At 33.9% G+C, this 13,192-nt stretch overlaps 1 protein-coding gene across 2 annotated transcripts; it reads left to right on the plus strand.

The window, feature by feature from the left end:
• Positions 1 to 722: 722 nt before the first annotated feature.
• Positions 723 to 13,129, plus strand: LOC306866195 (palmitoyltransferase ZDHHC20-A). Of its 2 annotated transcripts, XM_079411278.1 has the most exons (14): positions 736 to 859; positions 2,636 to 2,662; positions 2,887 to 2,981; positions 4,024 to 4,144; positions 5,016 to 5,085; positions 5,167 to 5,199; positions 5,751 to 5,871; positions 6,781 to 6,816; positions 7,391 to 7,523; positions 8,488 to 8,614; positions 9,461 to 9,544; positions 9,797 to 9,906; positions 10,137 to 10,184; positions 11,403 to 13,129. In XM_079411278.1, exons 1-13 carry the CDS (start codon positions 742 to 744, stop codon positions 10,178 to 10,180), a joined length of 1,119 nt encoding a protein of 372 aa, XP_079267404.1. In that variant the 5' UTR covers positions 736 to 741; the 3' UTR covers positions 10,181 to 10,184; positions 11,403 to 13,129. The 2 variants fall into 2 exon arrangements, with proteins under 2 accessions (XP_079267405.1, XP_079267404.1); XM_079411279.1 differs by lacking the exon at positions 6,781 to 6,816 and having other exon boundaries at positions 723 to 859.
• The last annotated feature ends 63 nt before the right edge of the window (positions 13,130 to 13,192 follow it).

Below are 13,192 nucleotides of genomic sequence, written 5' to 3' on the forward strand. Positions count from 1 at the left end.
ATTTTCAACAAATAGTCCCTTTTTTTTGTTTATTTAAAATATATTAAAAAGCTATATTTTTTAAGTATTTAAAATATATCTTGCCTTTCACATATTTCAATTTAAGAAAATGCATTCACACAAGGTAGCCTATATTTAACATTTGAGAAACTTATTTGTGAACATAAATTTCCTTCTAAACATAAAAAAAATTAAATTTAATAAAAATTAAGCATGGATCATAGGCCTAGTTGACAATATTTAAAAAAGAAACATCATATTAGGATATATATATATATAACAAAAATAAAATAAACAGTTAATTCATTATATAACTGTAAGAGGAAATGTATTTTCTTGCCCCTTTCATTGAGTTTCAGTGTGCAAAATATTTTTGGCATATATTTAAAACATATTTTGAGTAGAAAAAAATATTGAATATTAAATAAATAATAGTGAATAGTCTTAAACCCTCACGTATAACATGTAGGGCAGAATGGCAATGAACGCTGATTTAGCCTAATTTTGAGTGTACTGTTCCTTTAAGGTTCATTTATCACATAATAAGACAAACACAGAACTACATCGAATAAAACCGTGCGTCTATTGTATTTATTAATTTAAAAAGGGTACATTGGAAAGCAACTGCCCGATAATGTGGGTTTAATGTGCTGCTGGTGTGAAGAAGTTCTTTGTTTTTGGCCGCGCGCATAGATCGGTGCCGTGACGTCACCGACACCCTTTCCGAGGGTCAGATTAAAGATGGCGCCCTCTCATGCGGTAAAATGCTGTCAACGGGGCTTATCCTGGATACCTGTGATTTTTATCAACCTGGTCGTGTGCTGGTCCTACTACGCTTACGTGGTGGAGCTCTGTATATGTAAGTGTCGTCCTAAATTGGCTTGGGTGAATGGAGCACAGCAGATAATAGTTGCTGGTTAGTTGTTGCAGTGGTTTTGGGCAGGAAGTGTCAGTAACTGACTGGTACCAGATATGTATCGAAATTCCGCTCAGTTTCTCAGTACAGTAACGTTACTCGTATTTGTGCATAATTCATATCGAATGTCATGACTTGCTTATGAACTTGTGTTTTGATATCAATTATTGTATGGAGTGAAGGTTCAAGCTCGAGCGATTGAGACGCCTGATAATTAAAGAGCAGATATGAGAAGCTGTCTTACTGAAAAGAACTTGAATATATTATTGATTTTCAATAATAATTCTCATTTCACTATCGCAGATTAATTAGACAGTAGAGCATGTCTTTCAGGACTAATAAACTTGTTTTTCATTAGTCAGATGAGTAGTTGTTCATGTCTAGCAATATCATTTAGTGTGATATGCCATACTTTTATGCTATACTGTACTGAAAATGTATATGCAGATTATCTCATTACTTGATAAAATTTATTATATGGAATATTTATTATTTTTGAAATCCCATTGACATAATTAAGTTTTTTTTCTTCTGATAATTAACTCAGAATATGAAAATTCTGTTATCATTTTTGTATTTCATAGGTAAACTATCCATTTAAGTGAACTGCAACAAAGCTAAAAGTGAATCTTAAAAAAAATAAAAAATTTGATCTAAAGTGTGAAATATGAATTTTATCTTTGCTGTTGAAGTCTATAACGTGAGCGGTTCTTAATGACTTCAGTGAGCTCTACACTCACTGCAGTTCCACCCAGTTATTACTTCCTCATCAGTGTCTAAAAATACTCACTTCACTGTGTTGGGGTCCATTTATTACCCTAGTAAAGTGCAGTGATATATTATGAATCCTTCCTTATTGGTTCCCCCTCCTTTTTGCTGTGAAGGCTTGTAGAGTCTTTTAAAACTTTGACGTGATGAACTCATGATGACCGTATGAGCGTTGAAAGGAAATGGAATTTTGTTTTGGTTTTTTTGTTCCGTTTCTTATTTTATTGAACAAATGAAACAAGGGTTGTGACATGAGGGACAAACTCTCATAAAAGATGAATTCAAGCAGTATTTCATCATAGATTAGTGCAATGTAACACCAGTGAGACAAATTAACCAAATTGAAAACATAAAGGAAAATTGAAAAACTTTATATATGATGCTGCACACATTTAAACATCCTACATATGATATTTTGTACTATTTAATTATTAAATATTGAATAATTTATTAAAATATTGAATAAAATATAGTTAAAATAATAGTTAACAAAAGAGTTGCAAGTAAAGTTTCAAATCAGATTATTTAAAAGTTTTTTTAGTTTCACAAATGAAGCAAGGGTTGGAACATCAATGACAACTCTCAGCATTTATTAAAATGTTTAATAAAATAAAAATGAACGTGTTTAATGAAAACAAATATTTAACTATAAAAAAACCTGACTCCTACTGACTGTGCCATCACGACATGCATCTGTCAGTCACTTGTTGAGTCGTCATGACAACCAGGGTATTCCATCCGTGATGGACACAAGGCTCTTTCTGACAGCTCTCTGCCAGATGGCAGTACCAGTCACCCGGCGCTCTGGCCTTACTGGGCTGATCTGGTGGGAACTGAAAGGGTGCTGAGAGAAAATCAGTGGTATCCCAGCACTCAGCAGATGGCTTTGTGAATTGGGCCAGTTGTTCTTGATGGGATTGCTGATAGACCTTTGCTTCTTTCTCTCTGCAGACACAATCGCCAACACAGAGGAGCAAGGTAAGAGGAACTCCAGTGTAAGCAAGCACACAATATTGCAAAAACAGTTAACAAATCCTTCTCTTAGCCAATCTGGCCTCCTGCTGTTCTCTTAGTCACATGTTTTGTCACACCAGAATGAACAAAATATCTCATTTAGAAAATGAAGTAACAGCTATTATTGTTATTATGTATGAGTTATGATTTGTTTTACTAATATTCCCCTCATGCTGTTTTTCTTGCAGTTATTTATCTGATAGTGTTTCACGTCTTTTTCTTCATGTTCATATGGTCTTACTGGAAGACCATCATTTCCAAGCCTGCCAGCCCCTCAAAAGAGGTACTCTTTCTCTCTATTTGTCTCTTCGTTCTTCTTCCCTTATTTACATATTTAATGTTTAATGTAGTCTGAGCCATATTTTATTTTACTTAGTCTAGTTCTGTTGCTGTTTTTTGAGAATGTAGTCTAGTTGTACAACTTTTACCAAGTCACAGATTAATAAATAGATACACCATCTTAAATGTCAGATGTTATGGTTATTTTAATTATTAGGCACTGTATTATTTGCATGTAGCATTGCTTTTTTCCTCTTCGTAACACTATCAGAACAGACATGTTTAGATTCAGTAGTCCAGTGTTTTTATTGTTAAATAAACCTAAAACTAAAATCAAAATAAAGCTAAATGAAAATATAACTATTGGATGATAAAGTAAAATAAATAATAAAAAATAGGAACTGTTGCTTTGGAAACTAGCAGATATACAAAAAAATAAAACTGAAATAGTAAATAAATTAAAGCTAAATAGAAAAAATAAAAACAATTATTAAAATAAAATAAACTGAGAATATAAAAATAAAAGGCATAAAACAAATATAATAGTATTTAAATTTTCTAAAACAACACTGCACTGGTCTAGAATAGATCTTGTTAATGATTTCTTCCTTATTGCTTGGCTCTCAGGTTCTCAATCCACCTGGGCTGTGTGGGAGCAAAATATGTATCATACTGTAATGTGTATGTAGTTGGCTTCAGGCTCTGTAATGTTCCTCACATCTGCAGGAGAAGCAGCAGCGGGAGCCTTTAAACTCTGGCTGCTCTGTAGTTTTATTACCACAGAATATAATGACAGAGAAGAGGAAGAAAGATGTAAGATAATAGGCGTTTTGAACTGCCTGTGGGATGCGAGTTGTGGCTTAGTAGTTAGCACACATGCTCAAACAAGTCCGGCTCTGTCATCTTGTCAATAAAGATGGCAAAATTTATATTACAAGTGTCTTTGTTAAAAATTAAAATATGTGGTTGAATTTAGTTGCATATGCAGACTCATAGTAGTTTGTTCTCATACACAACTCTATCTAACATCCTGTTGTGTCTCTTAGTTCTGTCTCCCTAAAGCAGACAAAGAGCTGTATGAGAAAGAGGAGAATCCAGAGGCCCAGCAGGAAATCCTGAAGAGAGTGGCCAGAAATTTGCCTGTATATACTAGAACAGGATCTGGTGGTAAGCTTGAAAACTTACAATGGCATTGAAATCCCTCATACTTTTCTTTTTTTATAATGTTCTTCTGCAGTTAATTCAGCCCCAACCACTAATACTTTTGAAAGTATATTTAAAACTTGTATCTTAACAAAATGTGTCATTTAAAGTTTGCATCAATTTTTTACCCAAACTGTTACGGTGATGACATATGTAATGTAAAAATTAAAGAGCATTAAGTGATAAACGGAGTGTATGTGTGTGTGTGTGTATATATTATATTATATTATATTTGCATACTGAAATGTGATTGGTTTTCTTTGTGTTATACACTACCATTCAACAGTTTGAGGTCAGTAAGATTTTGGTAATGTTTCTAAAAGGTTATCATCACAAACTCTGCATTTATTTAATCAAAAATAGAGTAAAAACTGTAATGGTATAATTTCAGTATATTATCATTTTCTATTTTAATATATTTTACAATATAATTTATTTCTGTAATGCAAAGCTGAATTTTCAGCATCATTCCTCCTGTCTTCAGTCAGTGTCACATGATCCATCAGAAATCATTCTAATATGCTGATATAGAGGAGTTTTCTTTAATAGTTGAGCTGCTTAAAGCTGTGATAATATTTTCACAGGATTCTTTGATTAATAGAAAGTTCTAAAGAACAGCATTTAATAAAAAAAAGGTTTCTGTAACAATGTGAAAGTCTTTACTGTCACTGATCAATTTAACGCATCATTGCTGAATAAAAGCATTCATTATTTTCAGTAAAAAAACAACAACACATTTTACTGACCCTAAACATTTGAATAGTTGTGTATCTATCCATGTCTATACTAGTGACTCAATGTTTAGTTTTTTGAATGAGTCCTCTGTCCTCATCAGCTATCCGGTACTGTGACTGCTGTCAGTTGATCAAACCGGACAGATGTCATCACTGCTCCACCTGCGACAGGTGAGTCCACTCAGAAAACATAGTTACCTTGCTTGTATTGGATTTGCACAATATGTATTTTGATCCTTTTGTTTTTTCCAGATGCGTCCTGAAAATGGATCACCACTGTCCATGGTATGTCTGGGGATGTGTTCAGTCAAAGACTATAGAAATAAAAAGACAGTTCACTCCTATTCTTATGAATGGGGCAATATGGTGGAATAGTCCCACCTTCTAAATGAAAGAGCCAATCGCTGATTGGTAAAGTCACTGCAGCAGCCGTTAGAAGCTCTGGTTTCCATAGAAACCTGAGGCTAGTCCAGTCAATGCGCATGCACAGTCTTAAGCGCGTTATTAAAAATAAGCTTTTTAAGCATAAGAAACAACATTCAAGGGGAAGTTCATTTCAGATTTTGTTGCTGATTTGAAATATGTTTCATATATATATATATATATATATATATATATATATACAGTATATAAAGTTCAGCAAGCATTTTTTGAGATTTCAGGATTCCCCCATTGCCAGGAGGCATTGCAAATATGGCAGCCGAGTGAACGGTCTTTCCTTGAAAGGGATTTTGGCTCAGTTTGTAATCTGAAGTTATGTTGCCACATAGTCTGTCACTTAGTTGCTTTTAGCTACTATGTATCTTATAACTCTGCGTTTCTCTGTGTTCTTCCAGGGTTAATAACTGCGTTGGATTCTCCAACTATAAGTTCTTTGTGCTGTTCCTGGCGTACTCTATGCTGTACTGCGTCTACATCGCTGCCACAGTTTTACAGTACTTTATCAAGTTCTGGACAGTAAGTCCACACATTCACACAAAGACATCTGATTCCTTTCATTTCTCACACTTCTCGCTTCTCACCTTCTGCTATTTCTGAGAGCAAACTTCAGCTTGTCTTTCCATTAATCTGTTCTCCTGTCTGCATGAAAATGAACTGCAGATAGACTAAAGAATTATGTAAAGGCTAATGTACAGTTAGGTGGTCATTATCACAAAATAAACCTCAGGGAGAGGATTTAGGATTTATTTAGCTTACTATATCCTGCTTATTACACAGTTACACACTAAATAAATAAACATATATACTGATTTGAGCTTAAATAATTTTTTAAGGGGCATAAATAAAGACAGAGTATAAAGATTTCTATTTTAAAATAGATTTCAAATAAGATTTTCTATTTATCAAAGAATCCTAAAATAAAATAAAAATTAAGCAGCACTGTTTTTAACATCAATAATAATGATAAATGTTTGAGCAGAAAATGAGCATATTAGAATGATTTCTGAAGGATAACGTGACACTGAAGACTGGAGTAATGATGCTGAAAATTCACAGGAATAAAATCTATTTTAAAATATAGAAAAATATAAAGCAGTTATTTAAATGGTAATAACATTTTTTACAATTTAGCTGTTTTTATTGTATTTTTGATTTGATTATTATTTTGTAAAATAAATTAAATATCTTTTGAATAAATTGTTTTTTAATTTTTTTTTTTTTTAAATAAAATAAAAAAATATTTATTTATTTATTTATATCCACTAATATAACTATATATTTTCCTCCATATATTTTTTACTAAAAAAATGAATATTCGTAAATGCCATGCAATGGTCTTTGTGTGTGCGTGTCAGAAAGAAGGAAGAAAAAAGGCATGTGTCAGCTTCTAACATTCTGTCTGTGTTTTTAACACTTTGCCTGAAGCTTTGCAGACGGAGAGCTATAGAGCATTGCCCGGAGGTAAACCACTCATGCTTGCTTTGCATTGTTGTGACTGTTGGGGTTGGTTTGGTGTTGCACTGTTGACTCATTTTGCATTGTATTCTCTTACTGATTAAAATCAACAGCAGTGTTGCAATAAAGAGTGCAGTTTAGCATATTACATCTACAGATGCTTTTTAGAAGTATGGCAGTCAGTTCTTACTAGACGTGGATATTAGTGTTGTAAACCGTAAACAGTTTTGGACATCTGACGATATTAAAGGTAATGCGTGTAAATGTTTTTGTCCTGTAGTTTGAGAGCAGCATGTGTTTGGGGTGGGATTTTTATTTCCCAACGCTTCGGGAACATCGCAAATGGGAAAGTGTCTGGAAATATTTGGTTTGGTGAAGCTAGCGGTTATAGTTAGAAATTACACACTTCACCTTTAAAAAAAAATCAGCTGTCATTTGTAAAATGCTTTGTAGAACAGCCTTACAAATGGCCCAGTGAGTGAGGATCTTGCCTAAATATGCCTTTGTACACTGGTGTATATTATGAACCTGGTTTTTTTTTTTCTTTCAATTTGTCATGTTCTGATTTCCTGCTCAACAGAATCACCTGCCAGACACTCATGCAAAGTTCCATGTGTTGTTCCTGTTCTTTGTGGCGGCTATGTTCTTCATCAGTATCCTGTCACTCTTCAGCTATCACCTGTGGCTCGTGGGAAAAAACAGAACCACTATAGGTAAGATGTTAATACTTGCTGCTTCTTTTATTCTACTTTTCAATTCATTTCCATCTGTATAAGTATTGCTGTTGCTTGCTTTTTTCAACTTTTTTTTTTTTTTTTTTTGGTTGAAATGTTTTTACCTTCTTAGAGGTATATATATTATACTTTCTTTAGTTTTATTAATCTCCAACTGTTGAAATGTTATTTATATTTGCTCCTTATTCTCCTTTTTCCTCTTCTTATTATTATTATTATTCTCCTTCTACTTCTCCTTCTTGTTCTCTTCGTCATACTTTTAGTTAAATCATCTCCAACTGTTAAAATGTTATTTATATTTGCTGCTTATTCCTCTTCTTCTTATTCCCCTTCTACTTCTTCTTGTTCTCTTCGTCATACTTTGTTAAATCTTCTCCAACTATTGAAATGTTATTAATATTTGCTCTTCCTCCTCCTTATTCTTCAGCTTATCTTTCTTATGGTTCTTTATTTTTGAATAATAAATTGTGGTTGGTTGTCTTTCGCTACACTGCAAACACTGCTGTTTCTTTCAGGAAATGCCTGTCTAGTAAATACAGTTATTGTTTATTTAGATTCTAATTACTTCCTCAAAGATTTTCAGTCCAGGTTTATATTCCCTTTTTCCTGTCACTGTTTGTTCTTCTAGTCCTCTTATCACTTTGTTCCGACCTATTTTTTTTTTTTATATTTCAACCTGTTTTTTATCACCATTTCTTGCTGGCAGTCACATGTTCAGACAACAAATAAAATTTTGCTGATAGAAGTGAAATGTAAATGAATGTGGTGGTGGATTGTGTGTGTCCTTATGAACAATATTTAGGTCAAACTTCAAGAGGAAAGTTCTGTGCCCTACAGTGCAGTTTTGATGCACCTCTCAAAGTTTGTTCTAAAGTTAAGGATGTCATTTGTGTCGTGTAGAGCAGGAACAGACCGCATTCTAATCTCTCATCCATCTGTTCAGAGGCGTTCAGGGCACCGGTGTTCAGAAATGGCCCAGATAAAAATGGCTTCACTCTGGGCTTCCGCAAGAATGTCATCCAGGTGTTCGGAGACCAGAAGAAGTGTTGGTGCTTGCCCCTTTACAGCAGGTACAAAACACATCCATCAAGCATCATTTGTAGGGTCCTTTGATTTCCATGATGAGGAGAACGTGGACAGAAATGCGGAATCCAGTCATAAAAATGGAATTGACCGTATAACGCGGAATGTCACGGAATTTAATAAATCAAAAGTGGGTAACTGCAGCAACCCGTCAAAATAAAAGTTTGGTTTAACTTGAAGAAACTTTGACAAATATATTACTTAATGTAATGATTGTACTACTACTGCGAATACAATTATTAAAACATTATTCCTTAAGGAATATTCATCAGAAAAATTATTTGCCAGAATTTGTTTACCAGAAAGATGTAAATACACAACACAGTATTTTTTGGAAAAAGAAAGAGTTCATATTTTTTTAGTGAAATCAATTAGGTAGAGATGTTTTTAATTATTAAAATTTAATAAAACAATTAAATTGGAATCCAGAAAATTAATGGAGAACACAGAATTTGGTCAAAATATACATATTTTATAGGGCCATAAAATTACATTTTTTATGAACATTTTAAAACATTGCTGTCAAATTTTGAAAAATTAAAACGGAAAAAAACGGAACCCAGAGAAATTAAAACGGGGGAAAAAATAAAAATAGGGCCCTACATTTTATAGCGTTTAAGAGGAGTTATTCTCTGCATTTCAATTAAAGATTACAAAACTTTAACTTTTTTGTTTTGGAATAATGTTACACCAATGAATCGTTCACAATTCAATGCAGGAATGTGTATTAAGACGGTGAATAACACATGTTCATGTTAATATAAAATTTCTAAGCATTCTCATGAGATGTTTTTGGCAGGTTATGGTAACTGTTTTTTAATTTCTTCCTCTAGTTTGGGTGATGGCTACACATTCCCTACCCGCCTAGTAAACGTTGACTCAGAGCAAGGCAATGTTGAACACCAGGCCATTAAATGGTAATTACAGTCTCATTTGTTAACATACTAGTCACTTGAATGACAGTATAATTCCGCAGTTTGTCGTGAAGATGAATTAAATGGATTATTTTTCCCCTCAGCTGTTTCAGGTCATTTTATGTCAAATCTTTATTTGATCCCAGATCTGTTTTCCCAGAAATAGTCATTAATAGTATAGTGTAATGTGAGGTGAGGCCAGTGAAAACATCGTAAGCGTTTGTGACTGACACATAATGGTTGTTATGTTAACAGCACTGTTGATGGACAGACAAACCCCAGACCTCTGGGTGAGTCACAGAATCATCTCCTAGGCAACGATATGCACTCTGAGGAGCAGAAAGACAGCAGCCCGGCGAACATCGGTACGTCAACGCTCAGCTTTCACACTCCTCATATATGCTAGAGAACACTGTGAATTCTGTGAGGCGTCACTAGACATTATTAAAAATCCAATGATTTGCCTGAAGATTTACTGAGACACACTAATCCTTAATATACATTCGCCTGCTTCCTAATGTAGTCGGCTGATTACACTGTAATATGAGGAAATGTATGCATTTATGAAACTGATCTGTATGGGTTTGTCTTGCAGAGGTATGTCAGCCTGTTTCAATTACCATGGAGAATGAGTCATAATCGGGTGAGTTTTCAGTTTGAACATCCAGCCAGTGTTTAGGCCTGTTCACACCAAGGACGATAACTATAAAGATAATGATAAATATATAGTTCTAAATATTAAAGAATAGCAGAGTCCACACCATAGCTATAAACGATAAAAGCACAGAGAAATGATATGGTTGGAATCACTTTAAGAATGATTTTTTTCCTGCTGCTGAATGATAAAAACATTGACACCCAATCAGAATCAATCCTGCTACAACGAGCTTTAGAATTTTTAGCGGCAGACGTGCATGTGCTTAGAATAAACCGACAATATCATCCGCTGGATGTGGATGCTCAGGCTCATGTTTGACCGCCAAATTTGTTTTTTTTTTACATTTTTTACTTCATATGAATGGTTTGAAACTTGCTAAAGGTTTTGAAAAAAATCGTGGTCATGATTCAAAATGGTTAAACGGTTGTGAAAAATAGATACTCTTGTATTGTTTGTGGTTGAAAATGACCACGTTGGAAACAAGTGCAAAGCAAATTTTATCTAGTAATGTTTGGTACTGCACCCTAACAAAATCTTACTAAAAGCTCATATTTTGAGATATCAACCTCGAATTTGGAACACAACTTTTTTTTTTTTTTTTTTGCATGCTTTGGAAAATATATATTTTATTTAAATTTTTAAAAGTGTTTTTGTGCATTTTTCATAATAAACTGTAACACTTCAGTATAGGGACCAGTTCGCACTATTAACTAGTTGCTTATTAGTATGCCTATTAACATATTGGCTGTTTATTAGTACTTATAAAGCACATATTCTGCATGACCATATTCTACATCCCTAATCCTAACCAATACCTAAACTTAACAACTACCTTACTAGCTATTAATAGTTTAATTTTCAGTGTTTATTAGCTGGAGAAAAAAATCATTTTGAAAGGGATTTTGAAACATACAGAATTACCAAATTTTGCCATATTACCATAAGTTAAATATATTAAGTTTCTACAATATATAAATATATTGTGGAAGCTTAATTTCCTGTAAAGCTGCTTTGCAATGATTTGTATCATAAAAAGCGCTATACAAATAAACTTGAATTTAAATTTCAACTATATCCTTCCTTTCTGTTATCATCATCATCATCATCACAGTTGTTGTGTGGTCTGCTTAGTTCAACTAGTCATTTTAACAATTACAATTTTGGTACCAAAGTTGTTTACTTAAAAGTTTTCTTTGCTCACAGGACTTTGGAACGTCACCAGGAGTTTTTCCTCTCTGGAGAGTACTGTTGTCATGAGACCTCTTGTGAAAGAGCACACAGTCCTCAGATATCATGCCTTAAGGTTAGCAGCAGCATTCTCTCATATGGAAACGACCTGCAGCACAGCACATCGCTGTGGTGGATTCACAGACCCTCTTCACACTCGATGGCTCTTTCACTGGGTATTATGATGTTGTGACTAACACACTTCCTTTTCTCCAAACATGCACATTTATTTGACCAAAATACCCTAAAATGACCTTCAGGTTGCTCTGTCCAATGTATAATGTATTTATACTGGTTTATCTCTGGGATGACTTCATTTTTGTAGACCAAAAATGTCAGGCAGGTGTCGCTACCCAAGATGCACTTGTGTCACCATGAAGTTGAGTGGAATGCTGTTTACGGATCTGAACGAACACGAAAAGTATATTACAGTATTTGATTAGAATGTGATGTTCAATTGTTAAGTTTCACTACACAGCCGCTTCAACCTCAGCTATTAGGAGTTTCTCAAGTATTTTGTTCAGAAGAAAGTGCAATGAGGTGCTTAATACTTTCCTTCTAGATCTTTACATTAATGTGCTCTATTTGTGCAGAACTCTATTTAGTATTCAGTGATATCCAGCAACTTTGATGCCTCTACCCATACATTAACACTATTTTGTTCGCTGCATTTAAATGTTTTAATTTTTTCCAAACCTCATGCCCCTATAAGCATTATACTATCAGCTTAGTGCCTTCAAATGAGGGTTACAATTTTGCAGCAGATGGTGAATCGTGACAGTAAAGCACACTAAAGATTTCCAGGTTGTGTTTTTTTACAGAAGGAATTCAGGCCAAGATGTTGGATTTTGCCAGCTTCAGTTTAAGTTTGAAGACAGCTGAAGTTTTACTCCACACATTGATGTATAGTTTTGTTTCTGATATTCAGTGAGGTCTGTTTACAGCTGCACTGGAGGACTCTGACCTCATAAGGAAGCTCTTGTGTGACTGAAATACATGCATTTCCCTGCGTGAGCAAGATATGAGTGTTAATGTTTGTAAAGACTGTCTCTGAAACTCATCATTTCAAGTCATTGAATCATGTTTTGCTTTTTTATTTTTTATTATAGTTTTCTAGAATTTTCTATTTATGTTATTGCATGTTAATGTGAAAAGCAATGAAGGCGCGATGATTTACTGCTTTAGTCGTGACCTCTCTCTGGCAGAACTTGAGCTGGCCTAACCATAGCAACATCATACTGAAATCTGCCATGCGCGTAAAGATAATTCCTGATAGGATGCTGCATCTGCTGGAAGTGCTATTTCTCAAGAGGACATGATTGTCTTTATGAACATTTCTACAGGCAAGGACGGTGATTATGCCAAATGTAATAATTTTAATATCGAGGAACTCACTAATCAATCACTTACTCCCTCATGAATATGTAATATATTACTGGTATTTGAATAGCGAACATATATAGGACCTCTTTCTTTTTCTGATTTTTACTATTCTTTAAATTGTACAGAATTTTCAGCTTTTTTTTTGTACTTACCCGGCAGGCCAGTTTGGTTCATGATGTTATATTTTAAGATGTTTCTGAAGTCTGAACAGTTTGCACAGATTTTCCATTTGTCTAATTCAATTTAATATTTGTACTTTGCAGATTTAACAAGTATTCGATGTATGCATTATAGACTTAATAAAAAAATACAGCACTCTGAGGGCATGTGATTGAGTTTGACGTGAACAAAGGAATAATGGAAAAAGTTTTGGGTAAGAAAAA

Source organism: Barbus barbus (genome assembly GCF_936440315.1).
Source record: "Barbus barbus genome assembly, chromosome: 47".
Lineage (NCBI taxonomy): Eukaryota > Metazoa > Chordata > Actinopteri > Cypriniformes > Cyprinidae > Barbus > Barbus barbus.